Source organism: Rattus norvegicus, chromosome 20, assembly GCF_036323735.1.
Source record: "Rattus norvegicus strain BN/NHsdMcwi chromosome 20, GRCr8, whole genome shotgun sequence".
NCBI lineage: Eukaryota > Metazoa > Chordata > Mammalia > Rodentia > Muridae > Rattus > Rattus norvegicus.
The window spans coordinates 30,917,094-30,942,104 of NC_086038.1; the positions used below are offsets into that span (position 1 = coordinate 30,917,094).

General features: G+C 47.8%; 1 protein-coding gene across 4 annotated transcripts; it reads right to left on the minus strand.

Moving 5' to 3' along the window:
* Positions 1-4,154: 4,154 nt before the first annotated feature.
* On the minus strand, positions 4,155-24,686 carry Supv3l1 (Suv3 like RNA helicase). Of its 4 annotated transcripts, XM_039098587.2 has the most exons (16): positions 24,345-24,686; positions 22,868-22,945; positions 22,221-22,328; positions 19,964-20,078; positions 18,412-18,580; positions 16,297-16,408; positions 14,498-14,575; positions 12,870-12,961; positions 11,406-11,441; positions 10,918-11,098; positions 10,725-10,818; positions 8,886-9,105; positions 7,663-7,743; positions 7,099-7,275; positions 5,487-5,635; positions 4,155-4,603 (listed from the first exon to the last, which is right to left on the minus strand). In XM_039098587.2, exons 1-16 carry the CDS (start codon positions 24,613-24,615, stop codon positions 4,198-4,200), a joined length of 2,367 nt encoding a protein of 788 aa, XP_038954515.1. In that variant the 5' UTR covers positions 24,616-24,686; the 3' UTR covers positions 4,155-4,197. The 4 variants fall into 4 exon arrangements, 3 of the variants coding, with proteins under 3 accessions (XP_038954515.1, NP_001012480.1, XP_038954516.1); NM_001012462.1 differs by lacking the exon at positions 11,406-11,441 and having other exon boundaries at positions 24,345-24,630; XR_005497211.2 differs by lacking the exons at positions 4,155-4,603; positions 5,487-5,635; positions 7,099-7,275 and having other exon boundaries at positions 8,886-9,068.
* Between the last annotated feature and the right edge of the window lie 325 nt (positions 24,687-25,011).

The window sequence follows — 25,011 nt, forward strand, 5'->3', positions numbered from 1 at the left end:
CTTCTGAGGCACCATCTTAACTAAGGCTGAGGAGTGCCCTGGTCCTGCAGATTCCAAAGAGAGAGGGAAAGGGAGAGGGACAGGGAGAGGGAGACAGAGAGGGAGAGGGAGAGAGGGAGAGGAGGACAGGGAGAGGGAGAGAGGGAGAGGGAGAGAGGGAGAGAGGGAGAGAGGGAGAGGAGGACAGGGAGAGGGAGAGAGGGAGAGGGAGAGAGGGAGAGAGGGAGAGAGGGAGAGGAGGACAGGGAGAGGGAGAGAGGGAGAGGGAGAGGGAGAGAGGGAGAGGAGGACAGGGAGAGGGAGAGAGGGAGAGGGAGAGAGGGAGAGAGGGAGAGAGGGAGAGGAGGACAGGGAGAGGGAGAGAGGGAGAGGGAGAGAGGGAGAGAGGGAGAGAGGGAGAGGAGGACAGGGAGAGGGAGAGAGGGAGAGGGAGAGAGGGAGAGAGGGAGAGAGGGAGAGGAGGACAGGGAGAGGGAGAGAGGGAGAGGGAGAGAGGGAGAGAGGGAGAGGAGGACAGGGAGAGGGAGAGAGGGAGAGGAGGACAGGGAGAGGGAGAGAGGGAGAGGGAGAGAGGGAGAGAGGGAGAGGAGGACAGGGAGAGGGAGAGAGGGAGAGGGAGAGGTAGAGGGAGAGGGAGAGAGGGAGAGAGGGAGAGAGGGAGAGAGGGAGAGACGTAGAAGGAGAGAGGGAGAGCAAGCCAGCCGGCCACAACAGTCCCTCTACTGTGGCAGATAAGGCAATAAAAAGCAATCAATACTCCACAGAGGTAAAACGGACAGCTTTTATTTCAGAGTAGCTTAGGGCTGGGTTGCATGTTGGTGTGCATGTAGGGGGGTGGTATTAAGAAAGAATGGAAGCCACCAGGCCTTGCTGGAAGTGCCGGGCGGGAAGGGTATGCTGCCATTGAGACACCTGGTTTTCTTGCCCACCACCCTCATCATGCACGATATGAGAAGGTGGACATGTGGGAACAGAACCCTTTGCTGTCCTCCCAGCCACCAGCTGGTTAGTGAATTCAATGAGGCTAGCATTAGCAGTCGCTGCCATGGACGGGGACTTTATTCATCCCATCTTATAGATCAGAAAGCTGGCTCTGAAAGGCCGATTACCTTGAAATGAAATCACAGTTGTGAATGCTCCAGCCAGGAAGTGACTCCAGAAATGTGATTCCAGAGCCCAGTTCATGACCAGTACTCACCGCCAACTCTCAAATGTGTCTTCTTCCACCAGTGCTCGTCTGGTAACTACTAAGACTCTCTTAGGTTGAAGTTTCAGCTAGCTGGGACTCTAGGCACAGGCAAGCACTTCAATAGACCTTCCCCAATAGGGAAAGGAGGTTCTTGAAAAACAAACTCCTGACTCTACTCTTCCAAACACTAAGACAATGCACTGTAACTGTGTATACAATTAACAGCTGCTAGACTGCTATGGGACCCATGTCTCCTGTCTTCCACTGACCAGGCGACCTCTGAATAAGCTGTGTCATTCTGGTCAGCTTGTAGCCTCAGCTCTGTCTGCTCTTCTGCTGCACAATAAAGCAATGACTGACCATTGCCTGCCTGGTCAGGGACCTTTCACAGCTGCCTCTTCAGAAAGCACCGGAAGTCTGCCTTAGGCCAGTCTTATGTGATTACATACTTTCCACAGACTGACAGAACAGTCTCCCCGATGGAGAAACCTCGACCCTTTCCGTCTGTTTACCCCCAGACTATGACTTTTATCTCCATTGCTTATCACACAAGCAAACAAAAGGTTAACCTTCAGTTTCAGCTCAGTTCCAAACACGCAGACCTGCTGGTCCTCAGAAATGGTCTCAGTCAGCACCCTGGGCAGCCCTCCTGTCCAAGAACCATACTGTGACCTTCATTCCCTCTCAAGTGTCTGTGTGCCAACTGAGGCCATCCACTGCAGGCTGGGATGTGAGATTATGACAGAGTGGGCAGAAGAAAAGCAACCACAATCAAAGATCTCCACAGTCTCCAGCCTGGGAGTGAGGCAGGCAGGCAGCCTGTGGGACTTCACCGAGGCAAAGGGACAGCAAAGGCTGCTCGTGTTGTAGGGCATACTGTGTGCTGTCTAAGCTCAGGGCATTTTCTCTTCAGGCGAGAGTTAGCTAAGTAAACGGTCATGTGGTTAGGGTTAGGGTCATCTGGACGGACCAGCAGCAAGATGAAAACTGGCTTGCCGTTTCCTCACGGACTACCCCTTGGTGTGCTTCACCCATATTACAGCTGAGCTGTGTAGTTAGGCCAGAATGTCTGGGTGTGAAGTCATGGGCTTTGCTTAAGGACACATGAGTATTGTCACTGTTGTAATAGCTAATACGGACGCCCACTTGACCTAGGACCTCAACCAACACAGGAGAAGTTACACTTACACACACACACACACACACACACACACACCCCTTCCATAGAGTTCTGTTTTGTTTGTTTGTTTGTTTGTTTTGTTTTGTTTTGTTTTGTTTTCGGAGCTGGGTACGAACCCAGGGCCTTGCGCTTCCTAGGCAAACGCTCTACCACTGAGCTAAATCCCCAACCCCATAGAGCTCTGTTTTAATCCATTATGCATCATCCAAGCCCAAAGCAACATCTGCTCTCCTCTATGTACTAGGCCTGGCAGGAAGTCCAGACAGCCCAATAGAGCCTTCCCATTTACTTAGAAAGACAGAGTTTACAAGGTGCTGTACAGTGTTAATCCCCACGAAAACATGACGGAAACTTGCCAAAGGACACAACCACGATTAAAATGAAATGCCCATATAAGAATTATCACACTTCATACTTTAACAAGACTGCTCTCAGGGTGACAGTTTAAGCTGAGATGGACCCAGGGCCACTCCAACCAGTTTCTGTTTGTGTGCCTCCAGTGTCTTTTAACCACAGAGCTCTTTTGTCCCTGAGAAGAAGGTAAAGAGGCAAAGGCTTTCTCAGTTAAGCACTCCAGCAGCTCTTCCCTGGCAGCCCCTGACCTCCACCACCCAGCAGAGCTGTGAGAAATTGAACTTGAATGACGCCTTGTGGTAAGTCACAGAGGAAAGCTAACCCTAGAAACCAGAGCTGTCCAGACACATCTCCTAGGAATTTCATGCCTTTACCCACAGGCAGGGAGAGCAGTCCCACCCTTTAGTCTCTGTGCCCATGAAGACAAAGTGTGAGGTGAACACTGCCATCTCAGGTAAACAAAATGCCACCCGACACAGAATCCCCTGAGGAAAGCTGAGAGACCACAGCACATCTGGCTGTTCCCCAAGCCTCCACTCCAGTCAGATTTAATCCGGCACATGCTCAGGAAACTGGCTTACTTCTCAGAATGATCTGAGAGTTCCAGTGTCAGCCAGGACAGCCAAACCTTCAGGCTCATTAGGAAATACTTGGGGTGGGCAGGCTGGGGCTCATCAGCCTACCATTACTTAGCTTCTGACAACTCTGTATGAGGCTGCCCACTCCTTCACAAACACAGCTAGAAAAGGCCGAACCACGGCTGTCCCAGCTCCTAAGCTGATGCTTACATTTCTTCTGTCCTCATTTTTAACCGGGGCAAATGGAAGCTACTATGCAACAGACTAGCCTTTAGACACAGGTGACTTACCAGCACCCTTCCTGTGGTCTCGCTGCTCCTTAGTATCCCTCCTGGAGCTGACTTTGCCATCACCTATTTCTACATGGAAGCTTCCACTCTAACCCACACACTGGCTACAGCAGTGCGCTAGAGACAAGTGTTCCTGCTCCACTGAGATGGGCTCCAACATATTTAGTGTGCATTTCCAGCTTCTAGAACAATCTCTGGTAGTGGGTACAACAGACAGCAGTGTATGCCAAAGAATTCCATCCGTGACGTCCTCAATAGGTCTAACAATTCCCTAACTGAGGCCAGGCCATGCGGAATTTCAAACAGCAGTGTCTTGGGCTACTCTACAAAAGGCCATTACAAAACCCAGTAAAACCTCGAAGACACCATTTTAAAGGTTGTAATAAGTAGTCTAAGTAGCTTTAGGAATTTACTTTTTTTTTTTTTTTTGAGCTGGGGGCCTTGTGCTTGCTAGGCAAGCGCTCTACCACTGAGCTAAATCCCCAACCCCAGGAATTTACTTTTTTATGCAATAAAAAGAAGATAGATGGCCACAGTCTTGCCACAGGCAGCAAATGTGTGCATAAGGATTTAAAATTGATTTTTATTTGCAAAATTAAAAAAAGACTAATCAGAGTTGGGGTCCTTCTTCTTTCTCCGTGTCCCCACTTTCTCTTTGCCTTGTTCTGGCCGTTGTGTCAGCCACTCCTTCTGAAGCTGCTTCAGCATGTCTGCAGTGAGGAGTCCTTGCTGCACCAGCCTAGAGGCAAGGGGCAGCTCCTTGTCACTGGGGCTGGGTGGCTCTGCCGCCTTATTCCCTGTTTTAGTGCCACGTGTCCTTCTAGCTGGGCTCTTGGAGGCTCCTGGCAAACGTGACTGGCTCCCTGATGGCTCCAGATTCAAGAGCTTGTGTGACTCAGAGATTTTAATCAGTTTGGTGATATTGTGCACACCTTCTTGGATAATGACATCCAGTTCTTTCTGGAGACTCCGAACAAAGCTGGAGTCTGGAAACATATCAATAAATCGGTAGCTGGGAAAATAAAAAAGAGCATTAGAGTGAGCGACAGCTGAGCCATCTCTAACAACCTTCCCACACTCTGACGACAGGCCTTTGTTTGTTTGTTTTGTTTGTTTTTGTTAAAAAAGATTTATTTTATTTATATGAATGTACTGTAGCTGTCTTCAGACACACCAGAGGAGGGCATCAGATCCCATTACAGATGGTTGTGAGCCACCATGTGGTTGCTGGGAATTGAACTCAGGACCTCAGGAAGAGCAGTCAGTGCTCTTAACCGCTGGGCCATCTCATGACCCCCACCCCCTCCCCCACGACAGGCCTTCTTACATCCCTTTCCCATGAACACAGTGCCTTTGTGAGGCCTTTCTTTCTGCCTGAGATGGGGTCCAAACCCCACTGCAGGGCATTCTAATACGCTCCACTGCAGGGACTGCTTTTCAGATGTTAATGCAAAGGTTAAGAGGCTGGAAACCCTGTGGAAATGCAGGATCTGGTTTAGACGACTCAGAAGATAAAGGTGATTGCTTCACAGACCTGCTGACCTGAGTCAGAGCCACAGAAAATGTGGAAGCAAAGAACCAACTCCACAGAGCTGGCCTCCACTGAAACAAAATGCACCCAGGCGTGTGCAGTCCCATCCATCATACAAACATGTACACACACACACACACACACACACACACACACACACACACACACACACGGGGGTGGGGGAGACACCAAGACCTTTGGATTGAGGAGTGAGTATAAATACAATAAGCACTTTTACGGAAAATATAATACAGAGTATTCACTAAGTATCTCTCTACCTTGAAAGAGCAGAAACCCACTCACACAACCTTTAACTTGCCCTAAGTTAGGAAATTGTGAGCACAGAAAGGAGAAGGGTTGGTACCTTAGCCACAGGTAAAGATCAAAGACATCATGGACAGCTTCAAGATCCATGAGGTCTTTAATGTTCTTAGGTGGAAGCAGAGGCCACTTGATGTACCGGCGTAGCCAGGCAAAGGTCAGGGGCTCATTCCTGCTGTACTGCCTGGCAAACTGAGAGGGAAGAAGAAAGTTTGGTAAAATAACCAGAATCCTCTTAAGGCTGTAATTAGAAAGAAAAAGGAAGTGAAATGGTAAACTGTGGTTGTTCCAAAAAGACAGGCTGGTTCCATCACTGCTGACCCTTCCCGACATCTACAAACCATAATAGGGGGCTGGAGAGATGGCTCAGAGGTAAAGAGCACTGGCTGCTCTTCCAGAGGTCATGAGTTCAATTCCCAGCAACCACATGGTGGCTCACAACCATCTGTAATGGGATCTGATGCCCTCTTCTGGTGTCTGAAGGCAGCGACCGTGTACTCATATATAATAAATAAATTAATACTTTACAAGGATTTATTTAGTTGAGACACGGCCTTATATAGGCTAGGCTGGCCTCAAAATTGCTGTCTAACCAAGAGAGGCCTGACTCTCTTGCTTCTGCCTTTTGAGTGCTGGGGGTTATGGGAGTGTGTCACCATGTGGAGCTTAAAATGTTTGTTTAAAATTAAGCTGGGGGCATCAAGACTGACTCCTCAGGGAAAGGCATTTGCTGATAAGTGTGATGACCCGAGTTTGGTCCCTAGGATCCAACTGATTCTAAAAACCACTGTCCCAAGTGGTACAAGAGGCCATCGGCAAGACTGAGCAGCCTAAGCAATTGCTGACTCGAACTCTTCCCAGGTCTTCCCGCCTGGCAGAGGCTCCTGCTTCACTCTGCCTGAGGAATGGTGGAAACAGAGCCAAGGCCATAGGAACCAGCTGCAGTCATGTGAGCACACAGTAGCTAAAGACCACCCCACCCTTAGCCCGGCTCTCCACTAATGACACACTTGCAGGAAAATACGTAAGAAGATCTCAAGACACACTGTTAAGGGAAAAGGAAGAGAGCTGCAGAATTATTTATCTAACATTTATAGAAAAACATCCACAAAACAAAACAAAACTGGAATTCCTACAGGTATATGAATGCAGGTAGATGCCATGTGAAACAAATTCTAACAGTTGGGGATGGCAGACTATAATTAACTTATCTATAACGCATTAATTTGGCATCACAAGTATTCATGTATTATTTATATAATTTTACAATAACTTAGGAGGTAAATTCAGTAGTGAATTTAAGTGAGATAGAGCAGACACAAAGAATGCGAAGGCCTATGGTGGAAACAGCAAGAAGTCCAGAGCAGAAGCCTGGGTTCAATGGCCTGAGGCAAGCAGCCCGGCATGGACCTCCAGGCGGGTAGGGGCCGTCTAGTCCTCTCTGGCTGTCCTTTTCCCGAGCATCCTGTGCTTTCCACAAGTCACAGAGGTGCAGCCCTCACAGTTAAGGAAACAGTATGATTGCTACCTGTGAGCTCTAATCCCTCCAAACGCGTATTTAACTGTGTGTCTCAGGTTACAATGGCTACACCATCCAGGCCCAAACACAAGGCAAGGACTATTTGGAGGAAAGTAGACGGATCTAGAAGACATACCTGTAAGAGCGACGAGCAGACGAAAGGCTGTTTCTTATTGATGGGGGCTGTGCAGAACACATACCTCACCCGGAGACTGAGTGGAATATGCTGGATCAGCTCTGCAGAGAACTTAAAATCATCCATGTTGCAGACAAAGTACTGCCCATCGACTTGTGCAAAGTCTACAAAAATATCCTAGGGAAATACACATGACGTCACTGGATGGCTGGGAGTAAACACCCACTGGGTAGGGATAAAGAACTCAAGTGCACAAAGGACAACGTCTTTAATCCCTGGCGGACCTCAGAAGTGTGCTTCATTCACTGCTCACGAAAGCTAAGGCATTTCGCCCACCTTCTCCCTAAACTGAATCTCTTTTTGAGACAGAGGCTCACCACGCTGTGCCCCCTGGGCTAGCTTCCAACCCTAGGACCTCTAGCCTCATCACCCCAGATGCTGGAGGCTTCCACCAGCGATATACATTTCATGAGTGGCTAATGCAGAGGCAGACTCCTGTCCATGCAGTGAGCCAGAAATGACACGCATGTTAGCAAGGGAAAAATGAAAAGAGCTTCCGCTCACAATGAGATTGGACAGCGTTGTCTCGGGGAGGTGGTAGGCAAACATCTCGATCTGCTCAGCAGTTGGGTGAAGTCCAGCGGCCTGCAGAAGGAAGGAAGGACAACATGACTGTGAGCTCCGTTTCCGCCTCATTTTTTTTTAAATAAATTCCATGTCAAGAATCTCAGTAATGGAGAGAAAAATACACAACCATTTTATTACTGCAATCAGAAAAGCTGATAGGATTATCTAATGAGAAGAGCAGACCATGTGGCCATGAGTAGATTATGATCCAACAGAACACCAGAATGAGAAAAGTTTCCAAACTGTAATTCTCTCCACTGAATAAACACAGACAAGGAAACCGAGGTTACTTCTACGTGGGTGACAGAACATGAGAAGGCACCTTCTCAGAGATGAGGCGGCTCTCTGTACCGCAGTATTAAGCACTGCCACAGCTAAGTACGAGAAGGGGAGAGAAAGGTGGGGGAAGGAATCATAAGATGTATTCCCTAAAGGCCGTGTGAAGGCTAGGACAGAGGCACACAGGAGAGAAGAGGGGTGGGGATAAACTGCACAGGAGTTACCGAGGAACCTATCCATCAGGAACCTACCCCAGCCAGAACTAACACCATGTCAGCAGCCCCACCCCCATCACCTCACATACTTCCCTTTATATCTGACAAATGAAATAAACCACTCAAGTAGTTTCCTAGAAACAAAATGATGAAGTTAGCTTGCTTTAAAATGATTAATAACCACCTAGTTAAGTCAGTCCTTGCTTACTTTTGACTGTATAATCCGGCTAAGCTTCTTCCCTAGTCAAGCTTCTCTACGTTTTCCACTTTACTGCCTGACTCTGTGCACCACACAAGGAAAATCAGGCCACTAAACCTGCTGAATCTGGACCTTTCACGTGTGCACAGTTTGGTACCCACGTCTCTCTAAAACAACAGAGAAAAGCCTCCTACGTATTCACTTTTAATTTACGTAGGTGGATGGGGGCGTCGAGCAGGTAGGGGGATTCCTGAAGCTGGAGTTGCAGGTGGTGGGTGCTGGGAAGCAATCTCAGGTGCCCTCATCTCCTGCGGCATCTCTCTGGCCAAGGAGAGCTTTCTTCTCATGGTTTCCCCAGCTCAGACAGCCCTTCTTTTTCCATGTATTTGAGGCAAGCAACTGGGAATGAATGACTGTCGTCCTTGCACCAGCAGCACCAGCAGCAGCGGTGAGATGCTAAGCCTTACCTGTATAGGATCCACAGGTCTATTCAAAATCTCCTTCAATAAAGCCAAGTCGTCTCGGTGCATTGTGGTCACCTCCCCCTCTTTAAAGTGTGAGCTGAATCTGCCGGCTCTGCCCGCGATCTGCAGGGCTTGGGAGGTGGTGATGGGCTCCAGCTCCTTCTCTCCCTTTTCATTGATGCTGGGCTTTATAAGGGAGTAAAAAATAATTCTCCTTATGCTCCTGAAATAGAAATAAAAGTGACCACAGACTAGACACAGCCCCCTGTCACTTGGCTCATAATCATCACAATGTGCTCAGTCCAACTTTCATTAGGCTGTCACCTAATCTTGCAACTATTCAAAGAAAGGAGGAAATAGGTCGGAGAGATGGCTCAGCAGTCAGGAGCACTGGCTGCTTCTCTAGAAGACCCAAGTTCTATTCTCAGCACCGACATGGTGGCTCACGACCACTTGCAACTTAAGGGGAGATAAACCTCTAATGTCACCAGGTACACAAGTGTTCTGTAGAAATACACCAGGCAAATATCTCTCTATCCCTATCTATCCCTATCTATCTATCTATCTATCTATCTATCTATCTATCTATCTATCTATCCCTTTTGTTCCAGACAGTCTCTCTACATAGCCCTCACGATGTTGACCACGGTGGCGTCGAGTTCTCCTGCCTCCGCCCCCAGTGCTGTGAGTAAAGGTGAGCCACCACACCTGGCTAATTTTTTTTCTTAATGAGAAAAAGCCAGGCATTGTGGTTCACACTTATAATTCTTGAACCCAGGAAGCTGAGACAGGGGGATTGTTATATGCCTGAGGGTAGACTGGGCCACAGTATGACTTCCAGGCCAGCCTAGCTAATAAAGTTAAAAATAAATAAATTAAATTAAACAAGAGGCTTGTTGTGAAGTCCTTTTCCTTATTTTTTGTTTTGTGTTTTAAAGACTGAGTCTCGTCTGCAGCCCTGGCTGGCTTACAGTGCAGTATGCAGACCTAATGAGTCTGTCACCTTCCTGTCTAGGCCTAATGGAGGCTTACAGGCATGTGTTACCATGCTCAGCTCATAAGCAAATGGCTGAACGACTGTGTACATTTACTAAAAATCACCCATGAGAAGGCGAACTGTAGGACATCGGAGTTATCAAGCTAAGGAAAATCCCACCAAACGAGGTTCTCCCAGTGTTACAGGTTAGCTGTGCTGGGAACAGCGGCCTGAGGCCCAGGTACTAAAGAAGCTGAGCAGAAAGACTAAACCCAGGAGGGCTCTGAAGCCAGCTGGGGCAATGGAGTGGTGGCTCAGTTTAGGAGAACTGGCTGCTCTGACAAAGGACTTGAGTTCAGTTTCCAGCAGCCACATGGTGGCTTACAGTGACCTCAGTACTGCACACGTGCACATAACATGTACATAACATGCAGGCAAAATCCATGCAGAATTAAAAAAAATTTTAATCATTTAAAAAAAATCAAAACAAACTAAAAAATACAGAGTGGGTGTGGGCTCCACACTGAGCTTACGGCAGGGCAAACGTGAGCAGCATAGGTAGCCCGGCCCGCGCTCACACACAAGGGTTTTGAGTGGCTGCTTTCACTACCTAGAGGGATGAGCGCTGCAGCAGGAAGTGCTTGACACCCGATGAAACCCAGAACAAACAGAGGCAACTGGTCTGCCCTGGGAGGGGGCACTGCCCTGGGAGAGGGCGCTCCAACCCCAGTGAGTGCTGGGATGCTGCATAAGAAGATAAAGGTCAGGCCTACATTATTATTTCCGTCCTAACCAACTAGAACACTGAAAACAGTAACAAAACCCCTGCCCTCCAACACACTGTTCACCACGAACAAATTACTCACAAATTAAGTCCCATGCCAATCGCATCTGTAGCTACGAGGATTTTGCACGGATCATTGGGGTCATTAAACTTTCTTGCTTGAGCAAGTTTGGTTCCTAGAAGGAATAGTTCACATTAATCCCATTTCTTCTTGTGTGCTTTCTACTCATAATCTCAACCTAAGCAGCAAAGGTGAGGCGCCTGTCAGTTATTACCAGGCGGCAGGCTGCCGTATATCACTGCGGATTCCAGGCCCCGAATTTCAATCTGTCGGCTCACAGAATAAATGTCATTCTTGCTAAAGCAGACAATGCAGTCCCCAGGCCGAAGGTTGTCTAAAGACTCCAGTGCACGGTCCAGCACAGAAATGGGGGTAAGCCTCTCGTACTTCTGAACCTGCAGTAAAGACAGATGTGGAAGAGTGACACCCTCAAGTCAGCACAGGGACTGCTCCGAGAAAACTCCACTGGAGCAGTGAAGCAGCAACAGTCAGGAGGCACCTAGAAACCTTCATTCGATTGATGGAGGCTGTGCTACCGTCAATTCTTGGCACCCTGAGTTAATATTACTGTGTGACATCCTTAAAGAACTTTAACAAACACTGATTTTTCAGGGCAGAGTAGCAGCTTCTAAAGATTATTACTAATATTTTCATTTTATGACAGAGTAAAATAGTCCAGTGAAAGCGAGGCCAGAGGCTCACCTCTTCAGGCTTCTGTGGTTTGCCACAGACAGGGCCCTAAGCAGCAAAGTCCAAGATTTGAATCCAGAATTTCTCCCACTGCACACTGTTCAATCTTCCTCCAAGTAAAGCATGAGACTGCAACAGGTCAACTTAAGACATTTCTTTTTTAAATTAGTCATTCCAGACACCTTAACCATCTGAAGTGTTTTTATAAGATTTATAAGTGGGACTGGAGAGATGGCTCAGTGGTTAAGAGCACCGACTGCTCTTCCAGAGGTCCTGAGTTCAAATCCCAGCAACCACATGGTGGCTCACAACCATCTGCTGGGATTTGAACTCAGGACCTCTGGAAGAGCAGTCGGTGCTCTTAACCACTGAGCCATCTCTCCAGCCCAACACATTTCTTCATTTCTGTAGAAGCAGGCTAACCTTCACTGTCAGGCAGACTGGACTTAGAGACTCTGGATGTGCCATATGAGAATCTTTCCTAAAGGTTTAACAGCAGGAGAGACCCACCTTAAATGTGGGTAACACCACCCCCTGGCTGGGGTTCTGAGACAATAAAAAGCAGAGCTAGCCAAGCACCAGTGTTAGCTGATCTGCTTCTAACCCCGAAACTGTAAGGAGGCTGTTTGTTGTTCCTTCCTTCCTTCCTGCCGTCCTTCCTTCCCTCCACAGCTACCTCATCTACCTTGTCACAGCAATGAGAAAACAATTCTACTCTCCCACTGAGGAATTCTGGGAAGGCAAATAAGGATAGTTTTTGGAGGAAACCAGTTTCTTAACTGTAACTTCCTGTCTGCAAAAGGGACGCAAACTAGGGCTGACAATGAGAGAAAGAGCAAAGGCCCCACCGTGTGATACGCAACACTGAGCACAATGCACACTCGCGGTCTGACTTAGTCCTGAGGACACTCGCTCATGAGCTGTGGGTGCCGCTCAGTGTAGACAGAGATGCCTACGGTCCTTGGTTGGATTCCCAGCACCACAAATAAGTAGACTAAGACTTTTGAGAAAATGGAAGCTTGAAAGCTGAGTCTGACAGCTTTCCCATAATCCCAGCACTCAGGAGGCATGGCAGGAGACTGCTGTGAATTTGAGGACAGCCTGGGGTACACAGTGAGAATACATCTCAAGAACAAAAAACAGCCTCAGCTCCCAAAACAAACAAACAAGGAATCTTGTGGAAATGAACTATCTCCCACATGAAGCTCAACTATATGTATATGAGCCAGTCAGCTATGAGGAAAAAAAGACTTCCTTTTTGCTAAGCTCTGTTTTTAATGTCTTAAAAACTAAAACTGCTCTTTCAGACGGCCCGCAAGCAGGCTCCTTATGCCGCCCCCACACACACTGCTTTGTTCATGTGTGCTCCCTCCACAGCTCAGCTCTGACTGTGACAGGCTGGAGCTGACAAGGCGGCACACAGGCATGATCATCGGCCCTGTGGCACAGCCCAGAGAAGGAAGGGACGTCTCTTACCTCCACCTCCTCCCCAGTGGTGTACAGGAGCTCAGTGACCAGGTCAATGGCAGCAGATTCTCCGCACAGGTGGACTTCCTCAGCACAGAGTCCTGTGGGTGCATAGAGGGGTTTACACTGCTCGTCCCCTTCCTCAGCCCTGTACCTGTCCAGTGTTTGCAGGTTCTGACTCCGGCCTTCTTTGAACAGCAGAGAGAGCCCAGCCTTACCAATGCACAGGCCTTAACTTGCTCTGAACACAGCTGACACCGCTGTAAGGTGAGGCCAAGCAGGACTGGATGCCGGCACTAAGATGCTGACTGATGGGTGTTAGTCACGGGCCTGTGTTCTTCAAACCGGAACTCTACAGAAGCTGAGGCGCTTCAGGTGTAGCATGGAGCCAGCACAGAGGCTCCGAGCTCCTTGGCCCGAGCAGGTCCACTTTCACATACTGTCTGACAGGCAAACTCTGGGCTCCGCCATTTGTTTTTGGTCTGAAAATACCTGCCCTACTACATCGTGCCGAAGCCATCATCATTCCAAGTCAGGGGTGGTGGGACTAGCCTCTAACCCTAACGCTTCAGAGGCTGGGGCAGGGGGACCCAGAGGTCAAAGCCAGCCTGGGTTACATAGTGAATCCCTGTTTGGGGGGGCAGTCGGGGAGCAAGAAAGAAGGAGTCAGGGAGAAGAAAAGAAGAAACAGGATCACTTCAAGAAACAGGCGACACACACTCATTCATGCCTGTGAGCCCCAACAACTCCTGTTCTAGGACCCCCATCTTACAAAACAACTAAAAATAACCCACAAGAGAAAAGCTGTATCCATCAACAATTCTACCGCAGCACTGCTGGTAATGGGGAGACTGTTTCAGCCCAGGAAACAAACTGCTGTAGGGCTTTTCAGTGGACAAAACCCACAAGGATCCGCTCACAGAATGAAAAAATAGCTGTGAAACAGAGCTGGAAAGAAGCAAAACACAAAGTTCTAAGTCCCTAGACACCGTGTGTGTAAAAACGCTGACACGACCCACATCAGACATCAGCAGTGACTGTGACTACAGCTAGACACACCCTCTTTCATTTTCCTTTTGAATCTGAAGGTAGCCTGGGTTGGCTCTGAAGTAGCTGTGAGTCCACGATAATCCTCCCAAGTCCTGATGGCCCTGCTCCCTCCTCCCAAGTATGGGACAACATTTAGAATATCCATCTCCACAGACCCTGTTTACATGATCCTGGGAATCAGACCCAGAGCTTCAGGCATGGACTGCTGGAAAGTTCTCTACAAATGAGCTACATCCCCAGCCCCAAAATTACTTCCCTCCCTCCCTCCCTCCCTTCCTTCCTTCCTTCCTTCCTCCCTCCCTCCCTCCCTCCCTTCCTTCCTTCCTTCCTTCCTTCCTCCCTTCCTTCCTTCCTTCCTTCCTTCCTTCCTCTATTTATTTATTTTTGTGCTAAGGATTAAGCCCAGGGTTCCCCCATGCTAGGAGAGTGCTCTCCCACTGGGTTGCACCCTCAGAGATTCAAACATTTCTGCTTTGGTCATTTGGTTATGTTAACTTTCTAACACACAAAAGCAGAACTCTTTGTTGTTAAAGTAACACTTTTAAGTGAACTCTTCTGGAGAAGAGAGGCAGCAGCAGACCACTCACCTAGCAGAGCTCTGGTCCAAGCCCATCCTCTGGCTGGGTCCCGAATCATCTGGATTTCATCGATCACAGCCACTTCATCTTAGAACAAGAGTGTCCATGAGCCATGAAGTCACTTAAACCCCAACACCAAGTCCCCATAACCAGCACCATTATCAGGGCTTACTACGCATGTCTGTTCTACCAGGCTTGCTCTAAGTGGTTTGTCCTAAGTCGTAACCATAGTGTAACACTTAGAAGTACTGGGGCTGAGGTTATTGACAGGAAAGTAAACTGAGGCCCAGACAAACAGAGATGAGATTCAATTCCCAGCCACCTAGCGATCCACCCCACACTCCCCCCCTCCAATGCATTCCCATTCTGTGTAAGCTCACACACACTGCTGACTCCGCCTACTAGGGACAACCTTAGCAGACTCTCCAGCTTGGTGGGTAACAGAGAGTGCTTTTGGAGGAACTACATCTGATGCTCTCTTCTGAACTGTAAGGACACACGCATGTACACACACACACACACACACACACACACACACGCACGCACGCACGCACGCACGCACGCACGCACACAATCTTTAAAATAAATCTTAGTCCATTCTGGTAGTGGACTTCTTTGACCCCAACAGTAGCCAGGCAGAGGCAGGCAGATCTCTAGGAGGCTGACACCAGGCTGGTCCACAGAGAAGTTCCAGGCCAGCCAAGGCTACAGAGTCTCAAAGAGCATTTCCCGAGACAGCGCTCAAGAGCAGAAGCACAGAGGATGGGAGGCCTCCTCAGGCCGGGCTCTGCTCATGCTCAGCCCATGTCATGGGAAGTGAAGCAACCCCTTGGCTTGTTTGCTAGGCCCCGACCTCTAAGTGTGCTGCACTATCTCTGGAAGGCATATTTTCATTTCCATCTTCAAAATGCCAAGGAACTGAGAACATTAAAGAGAGCTGATTTATACTGAAAACCAGATTAAGAATTACTCATCTTGTCAAGACAACCTGGCTAAAAAGCAGGAAGCAGAGGACATTTTGACTTTTGTGTGCTGTTTGTACTGTTATAGTGTATGACTTTACAATACACTGAAAAATTTAAAACTGTTTGAAGGGTTGATTTTAAAAACAAAAGCAAGCTGTTAGCAAAACCCCTATGATCTTTACTATATCTAACATATTCACCTGAGTGCACACCTTACATATAAATAACAAAATCTGAATACTAGCACAGAAAGTGAAGAAAATATACACCACGGGATTAATTAAAAGTCATTGTTTAGGGACAGGCGGGATTGAAAACTTATATATTTGTCCTCTTTGTTTACTTCCACTTTAGCATTTTTCAAACTGAAGCCAGAAGCTCACTGATGCACTGAACATAATACAGACTTTAGTTTCCAGCACTTAGGACTGGCCCAGGGCTTTGCACTTACAAGGGAAGTGCTCTACCATTGAGCCACATTCCCAACCCAAGACAGAATGTAAACCTACATATCCTTAATAGGGGAATGCAGTAACAGTTTATATGGACAAACCTGTAGTCATATAAATATATGATAAACTATGCCTGACTTTTCTGTTTTGAAGACAAGGTCTCACTATGTGGCCCTAGCTGTCCTGGAATTTAGAGAGAGCCGTCTGCCCCTGCTCACTGGGATTCGATTGCATCTGAGACAAAGGACAACAAGCCCGGAAAGGTCAGCTGTAAAGCGCTGAGTCTCTAGTGTACTGTTTTCTTCTAGACGTCTCACTTTTCACCATAAAGTCCCAGACCTTAACTACACGAAACTCTCCAAATTCTACTTTTCTGAACAGGTATACATACAAGGAGTTGCAACGTTGCACATCTCCACAGTACAAGAGACATGGGTGGCTTGTTTCCCCTCAGGTTCAACCGTCAGCCGCTCTTCACCTGTCACCAAGTCACACGGCACACCCTGGAATGACAAAATAACAACAAAAAACCCAGACTTATCTCTGACTTGAAAAATGGTAACAACAACAACAACAACAACAACAACAACAACAACAAGAAGCCACAGACTGAGAAGGTTCCTTCCATTACTATGGAACGCATTCGAATAACTGAACCCAGTATCGCCAATGTTCTACTCCACATTTACAGCTCACACAGCTACCTTGTTGTACAAGTTAGATAATCTGGATAGACGTCCAATCAGAACCCTTCGCAGAGAAACTGTAGCGGTTCCTGTTTCTTGAGCAGTCTCATGTAGCCCAGGCTGGCCTCAAACTAACTATATAACCAATGATGATTTGAACTCCTGATCCTCCAATTCCGAAGTTCTGGGATTACAGACCATGTCGCCCAGCTAACAGGTCTGGTTCAAGATTTGGCTCATTTCCTTTGCAGTGGTGCAGAGTGAACCCGGGCTTTGCTCAAGCCAGGCAGGTGCTCCACCACTGAGCTCTCTCTGCTCTACCGTCTTCTAACTCCTCTGTATACCTGGGCACTAACGGAGTTAATCCAGCGGACACGAGCTGTTTCCATACTCAACAACACTATGAGTGAAGTCGAGACTAAAGAGACCTCTGTTAAACTCCCCCAGAAGCAGCGGCATCCGTGGTATGATACACTGGGTACTCAGACAGAAATGCAAGGCTTTCCAGAATGAAGGATGTTTTGTGCTCAATCTGAGAAAGTCTAGTCCACAGGAGACAAAGACAGATGAGAAATTCTGAGACTGGTATAAACTAGTAAATGGGTCACAGCATGTGGGACCTTAGATGGGACCCTAGGAGGAAGCAGGGAAGTTGTTACTTGACAAGTGGACCCACGCAGAAACATTTTAAGGTATTTTTATGTGGATGGCACTCATAAAGGCTGGAAGAGGGTGCTGGACGCCCTGGAGTTTTTGTGATCTACCCGACATGGATCCTCAAAGAGTAGCAAGTACTCTTAACCAGTGGGGTTGTTTCTCTGGATCAACAAAACTTGAATTTGAACTAAGTAGTAAATAATAGTGGACTATCAATTAAGTGTCCTTTCAGATAAATATGCCATAGTTAGGCTAACAAATAACAAAACAAAACAAAAAACCCAGGTCTTTGTTCTGAAGAAAAGCACCCACAATGCATGCATAAAAAATTACGTATAGGGACATTGAACCTGGTAACATCACACTGTGTTGTGCTACACCATGACAAACAGCCCATTCACTGACACCTCAGTGCCTCAGACCAAAGGCCTTCAGTGCAGTTTTGAAATGTGGCTCCCATCCTGATGCAGTCCTAGCTCCCACACCAGAGTCTGATGGAAGAGGCTGGTAACTCCAGGAGCAGGTCAGAGGGCCTTCCAACTAAGTCATGCTTTCTATGCAAGCAAACAAAGGCTATTTTTTAAAAAGTGAGCTGGAGATGGCTCAGTGGTTAAGAGGACTGACTGCTCTTCCAGAGTTCCTGAGTTCAAATCCCAGCAACGACATGGTGGCTCACAACCATCTGTAATGAGATTTGATGTTGTTTCCTGGTGTGTCTGAAGACAGCTACAGTGTACTCATATATAATAAATAAATAAATCTTTAAAAAACAAAAAGAAGCAATGGGTTAGAAAGTAGGCATCATGTGATTTTCTGCAATTCTTTCTACAGAAAATATTCAGTAATACTTCATTCCATTCTCTGAACTAGTTCTGCTGCTTTCACTTTTGATGATTTTGTTTTGTTTTCTGAGGCAGTAGGCCAGGCCTGCCGTCACATTTCCTCTAAACTAAGGATCTGGCAGGCTTGTCAGCGCTCACACCTCTTCCTCCCACAGCTCTGTGCACCATCACCTCACACCTGATGGCTTCTCGGTGCGCAGAAACAGGCATTTCTGCCAGTAGTGACGGACTGTGCATTCCTTCCCCACAGAAAGTGTGCGCCTTCACCCCCAGAGAGAGCAGTTACCGGGGAAACGAGCGAATACTCTGTAGTGTACTGACAGCGGCATTGCTCTTCTCAAAGATCTCATGCGCCAGCAGCTTCAGAGGGCCGCAGTACACGCCGGAGGTCGCTGACAAGTATCTCTGGATTGCGTGGTAGGTCTTCCCACTGTTGGTGGGACCTGAGTGGAATATTATCTTCCGCTGTATGGCTCTGGCTTCTGGGTACCTAAAATATGAGTAGGTAAAGAGCTTAATTTTATTACCCCAAAATCCATTCTAGCAGTCAGTCTTTGAAAAACTCAATGAAGGGAAGAAAAACCCACATTAAAATAACAAGACTTCCAAGAGCAGCATTTACTGGAGGACAGGAGCCTCAAATGCAAGTAAACGTTTTGGATATCTCAAGTGTTAAACTGCCACTGGTCCCACAGCTATGTTTGCACCTCTCCCACAACTCTGAACCCAAGGACCCCAAAGGAAATACCCACAGGTTTTGGAATTTCAGTATCGGCAAACCCAGTAACCCAGCCTCTGCGCCTGGCCACATGGGCTGACGAGGGAGGAGATGCAACCTGCCACCATGTGCAAACTCAAAACCGGGCAAAATACTGCAGCCACTGTTAAGGACAGAGACAACAGGCAGTGAGGACCAACTCCTGAAGGAAGGGAGCACTGCACATGGTCCACATTGCATCCCACAGGACACAGGGAGGTCAAACCTGAGCAGAGAGCAACAGCTGCCCTGAAAAGCCCTGAACAAGGGGATCAGACTTTAGAGCTCCTGAAGTAGCTGAATGTAATTTTTCTTTCAAGACAGCATTTCATGTGCCCTAGGTTGGCCACCACCTTGCTATACAGGCAAGAATAACTGATCTTTTTCTTAGTTTGCTGCTGCTGCTGCTGCTGCTGCTGTTGTTATTTTTTGAGACGGGGTCTCTCTATGCAGCCCTGGCTGTCTTGGAACTCTCTATGTAACCAGACTGGCCTTGAACTCATAGAAATCCTCCTTCCTCTGTCTCTTGAGTGCAAGGACTACAGGTGTGTGCCTCCACAAACAGCAGCTTTGAATTCTTAACCATCTGGCTCTACTCCCCAAATGCTCAGCCTCCAGACCCTCACCACCGAGCCTGGTCTCATGCTGTACTAGGGATCAAGTCCCCGCTAGACAAATGCTCTGTCGACCAAGAAGAACCTCCAATCTGAACTGAAGCAGCTGGAATTTGAGTGGCTGAATGGGAAAGAGCAGAAAAGGCGAAGAAAGTGAAGTCTCCAAGTCACCGTGTGTGGTGGACTCAGGGTGGGCTGTGGAATTTTGGCCAAGAGCTGGGCCAGACCTACGTAAGATTAGAACTGGCAGGGCCTAGAGAACAGCCCACAGGACTGGCCTTGAAATTAAACTCCAGACATCCATCCCACGAGAACCTCAGCCCACACTCCATCAGGATGAAAGGAACACAGCAAGAAAATGTCGGACAGAATGAATGCCTTGCTTGTTTTACTTTGTTTAACAAATTTTGACTTTACAATTTGTTATCTAGTATAAAATGAAAGCATCAACATTAGTTTCCCCAAATTAGGAACCTCAGTGATAGTAAATACAAGGACTAACCAGTTGGGCGGTCTCCTCAGGTCACTGATTTGACGTAGGTCATCCTTGCATTCCAATACAGGAAATATCTGTTTGGCATGTCTCAAGAAAAACGGAAACAAATCGTCCACATGAGCTGTAAGAGAGCACAGTGCATTAGCAGGCTCCCTCTGGGATCCTCAGAGCTAAACTAAACTCACAGTCCTAGTTCAGACCCTGTACTATGGAAACCATTTCTTCCCAGTGAGGAAAGCTGGGCACTGCCAGGACTACAGAGGGAGTCTTGGAGCAAGAGGTCCCATCTTTCCCTTGGACCCCACTTTCTATTCCTTCCTTCTCCAAACCTCCCACTTCGAGCGAAACAAAACACTAGCTGCCATGCATTAGGCTCTGAGCTCGGCAGTGTAAACACACAAAGGTTAACACAGCAGCAAGTAGACAAAAACGGCCTGGACATACATTAGAGAGATACAAATTTCTCTCTGTGAAATGTTTTGGGTAGTGTTGTTGTTGGGGCTTAAACCCAGGAATTTTTACAGACTAAGCCCTCAAACCCTGGGCTACCGCACCACAACTCGGTGACTCACTCTTCTCTTTTCTTTTCTTTCTTTTTCTTTCTTTCTTTCCTTCTTTCTTTCTTTCCTTCTTTCTTTCTTTCTTTCCTTCCTTCCTTCCTTCTCTGTCTGTCTCTCTCTGTCTGTCTCTCTCTGTCTGTCTCTGTCTCTGTCTCTCTGTCTCTGTCTCTCTGTCTGTCTCTCTCTCTCTCTCTCTAAATTTCAAAGACAACAGAGAAGCAACTAAGTTTCCTCCACACCTGGAGTGGCTCTGAGAGGAACTGGCCTATGTCTCAGCTGGCTATGTATCAGGTTCTCCCTCGGTGCCTGGCACGAACTAAAGGTCTAAGTGGTAAATACATTGAACAGTATCATTAAGGTACCTGGATACCCATGGAAACCAACCAACCAATAAAGTCCCTACTTTGTTTCTGTTTTAAGTCAGGGCCACACTCTAACCCAGGCCAGCCTGGAACTCAAAGAAATCCTGCCTTAGCCTCCAGAGAGAGGGGACTAAGTGAGCCACCATGCCTACTGCTTTGTTTTCTTTTTTTTTTTTCCTTTTTCTTTTTTTCGGAGCTGGGGACCGAACTCAGGGCCTTGCGCTTGCTAAGCAAGCACTCTACCACTGAGCTAAATCCCCAACCCCCTGCTTTGTTTTCCTTCAGACAAAAGCTCTAGGAAGGAGAGAGAAGCAAATGGTGCCTTCTACTCCATTCATGCTGCTCACTCTGCTAACAGCAGATGCTGACAGATCAAAAACAGTCTGTGTGTGACTGCCTGACTGATGGAGGGCGGGATATAATGGGAAGGCACAGTGACTTACTTGTAGAGTACATTGCCAGGACCTATTCTAAAACAGGGAAGCCCTGAGAGCTAGAGAGAAATAAACATGAAGGAACAGAAAGCACATCCATCAATATTCCTAAAGTTCTCAGCACCTGAGAAGAGGCTTAGAGAACATGAATGTTCCCTGTGCAAGGATGAGGACCTGAGTGCAGGTCCCAGCACATACCTGAAAAGCTGGGCGGGGCTTTGGAAGGGGAAGGGGCAGGGAGACTGGAGAAGTTTGAGGCCTCCTGGCCACCAGTCCAGTTCCAGGGTTTGTGAGAGCCAGTGACAGAGTAGGACCCTGCTGTCTTCCTCTAGTCTCAGAATGTTCACCCAAAGGAACACACAGGCATACATATAACACGCACGTACGCACTTGAGGGACGTGAGTGAACACAATCATTTCTTTAAAAACCCTCACAGTGGGCTCAAGAGACGGCCCAATGGTCAAAGCACTGGTTGCCCTTCTAGAGGACCCAGGTTTGATTCCCAGCACCCACATGGCAGTTCACAACCATCTGTAACTCCAGTTCCAGGGGACCTGATTCCTTCCTCTAGCCTCTGTAGGCACCACATGCATGTGGTGCACAGACATATGTGCAAGCACAACACCCATACACATAAAATAAACAGAATTTAAAACCGACCCTCTCAGCAGGCCACTGACAGTGCTCTGCAAGGAGAGGCAGTGTCACACAGTCCCTGAGACCTACAACTGGAAGGAGAACAGACTCCCGAAAGCTGTCCTAAGCCCAAACGAGTGACAGCACACACATGCTCCTTTTTCCTTCTCCACCTCTTCTTCCTCCCCTTCCTTCCCCCAACTCTACCATCCTCCCTCCCTCTCGCACACACAGAGAATAAAATTTGTAAAAAATCCTCTAAGCACTTGCCTGCACTGAAGCAGATGTCATTCAAGACAATGTGGATGTCCACGTCCAGGGAATGAGACTGCATGATGTAATTTCTGAAGCTTATGAAAGCTTGGTGGAAGAGACGAGCTGTGGAAAACAGAATCAGAGCGCACAAAGCTTAGTCGTCACTCCTGCTCTCACTGTTAAAACATAAAATGCCACAGAAAACCCCAGCCCCTGTCAACGCTTTGATGCTCCACAGGCTGAGCTACAACTGACACTACACAGGACAGACTCTAAGGCAGGCTGAACCGCTGCTCCCATACTGCTTGCAAGCTGGGCTTGTGGGTCTCCCAGAAGGCAAGGAGAGAGCCTGCAACTATGTACTCTAACTCCACATAACAAGTACAGAGCAAAATGCAACAATTCTATAAAGATGTTTCTAGCAGAGATGCAGAGAGCTCTGTGGTTAAGACACTGGCTGCTCTTCCATGGAAACCAAGCTCCATTCTCAGCATCCACATGGTGGCTCACGACCATCTCTAACTCCAATTCCACGGGATCTAATACCCTCTTCCATGGGCACTACCCAAAAATAGCTATAGACATACATGCAGGAAAAATACTCATGCACATAAAATGATAAAAACTGTTAAAAATAAATTTCAAAAAGTTGTCAGCCTTACCATCAAGTCCATAGTCAGCACTCAGCTTCTGAATTTCTTGCCGCTTATAGAACTTGTCTAAGATCTTCTTTACTTCATCTAAAAGAGAAAGATAAAAGTTTAACATTTGTTCACCAATTTAAACAAATCTACAACAAAAGGAATTCGAAGTCATACCACTAAAGGATGCAGCCTCAGGAATGCTTCAAAAACCTGAATATTTGAGGTGCTCCCTCTTGGTGAGCTACTGTGTGATGGAGTAAAAAAATGAGAGTACAGCAACCCGCTAAACCTGACAGACCACAGACACAAAGTTACCATCAACTCTCCCCTTGGTGAGTCCTGCTAACACAGGCACATGTAATTCACACTAGGAGTGGCAGTAGGTATGGGTGCCTGTGCAGTAATTAATGACAATCCACGGTCGGAGAACAGCTTGCGCTTATTTTGAGGGAAAAGGCAGGGGGAGAGGAAGGGGAAAGAAGAGGAGTACTGTTTTGTTAATCAGCTCATTACGCAGTACTGAGAAACGAACCCATGGCACTGCCCATGCTTGGCAAGGCACATATCCCAGGGCTATATCCTCAAGCGCATTAAAAAAGAGCACTTTGCAGCCTGCAGGTGGTAGCACATGCCTTTGATTCCAGGACTCGGGCAGAGGCAGGCCTACCTCTGCGAGTCTGAGGCCAGCCTGGTCTACAGAGTGCGTTGCAGGACAGCCAAAGCCACACCGTGGAAACTTGTCTAACTTCTTATTTTGAAATAAGTTGCCCTAGCTTGTTTTGAACTCACTTTGTGCTGGTACTGAACTTGCCTCAGACTCCCAGGGTGAGGCCTATATTTTAAAGTCACAACAGGAAGCATCCTGGCTTGTTGAAGCCAGGAAGGTCCTTCCTCGCTGGCTTGTGCCTGGAAGAACTGTCGTTTTCTTTTGTTCTCTAAGAAAGTCATTTGGTTGGAAGAAAACTTTCACCTTCCCATTGAAAACATTTACAGGTTGGTCAAATTCACCAAAATCTAGGGAGGACAGACAAAACTCACTTCAACCCAGTGATGCTAAAGTTTTTTTTTTTTTTTTTTAATTCTTCTCTCGAACCCGGTACGATACTACTGGCGAAGACAGTTTTATCAACTTTTATCTTGTATTTAAATTTAGGTCCACCTCGTGGGACAGTAAATTTATTGAGAAATCAGGATCTGAGACCCGTTGTCTTGGCAACCAGACAGACTCTTATCATTGTTAGACGTCCACATGCAGGCAATGGCAAAGTCCTCTCTGTTAATCCCTCCACACTAAGAACTCTAGGAGCACAAGCGGTGCACCACTTAAGGACAAAACTCTCATCACCTCGATCCAAGAGAAGGGTCAGTGTCACTATGGAAGGGATTAAATATGAATTAGGCCCGGATGCTGAGGGCTCCAGAAAGGAACAGACATTGCATTTTGTAGAACCCGGTCGCAGACCGTGCCCTTTTGCAGGGAGGCTCCCGCACTCACTCTTGTCCAGAGGCCGAGTAAGCTCGGCGCCTACGTCGCCATCGGCGCTGGGACCCTGAGGCTTCACTGTCAGCGGCACGAACAAGGACGTGTTCGGGGCTTTGGAGCCACCAGAGGCAGAGGAGGAGGCGGCCAGGCAGGGAACGCGTCCTGAAGCCCCGGGGAACGACCCCACGAGAGCGCGAAGAGCGGAGCAAGGAGCCGCCCGGGGCCCAGCCCCGCGCCCCGCCGGGAGCCGAGCCCACAGCAGGGCACATCTAGGCAAGGACATTGAGGCCGCGGCTCGATACGAGCCGGGGAAAAGCCCGGAGACTGGGCGCCGCTCAGTGACGTAAGCGACTGCACCCGCAGAGCAAAAGGACCCAGAGCGAGCACAGGCCTGTCCCAGCGCGCGCCTTAATGGAAAGGAGATGGAAGTGCTGGAAGCGCGCTCTCTTCAGGAGAGAATGACCTCTGTGAGTTACACTGGCAGAAACGAGCTCCCATCCTCTCACTCTTTCTGCAGTAATTGGCAGCATCTTTCTCGAAAGAAGGAAAAGTAATCAGGCATCTTTAGGGATGTTACAGATGCGCGGAGAGGAACCTTGCAAGCGTCGTCACGTGACCAAACTGTCCAATTCAATTAGCCAGTATCCCGCAGCATGTGCATTTCCAAGAGGATTGCTGC

Bases quoted from the DNA above. Each gene is read 5' to 3' on its own strand.
- Supv3l1 (XM_039098587.2), bottom strand. From the start codon at position 24,615: ATGTCCTTGCCTAGATGTGCCCTGCTGTGGGCTCGGCTCCCGGCGGGG. The intron at 22,329-22,867 runs GTAAGGCTGACA...TGTTTTCCACAG, and splicing joins TGCTGACTATGGACTTGATG to CTCGTCTCTTCCACCAAGCT. The intron at 18,581-19,963 runs GTTAGTCCTTGT...CTCATATTTTAG, and splicing joins CTGAGGAGACCGCCCAACTG to GTACCCAGAAGCCAGAGCCA.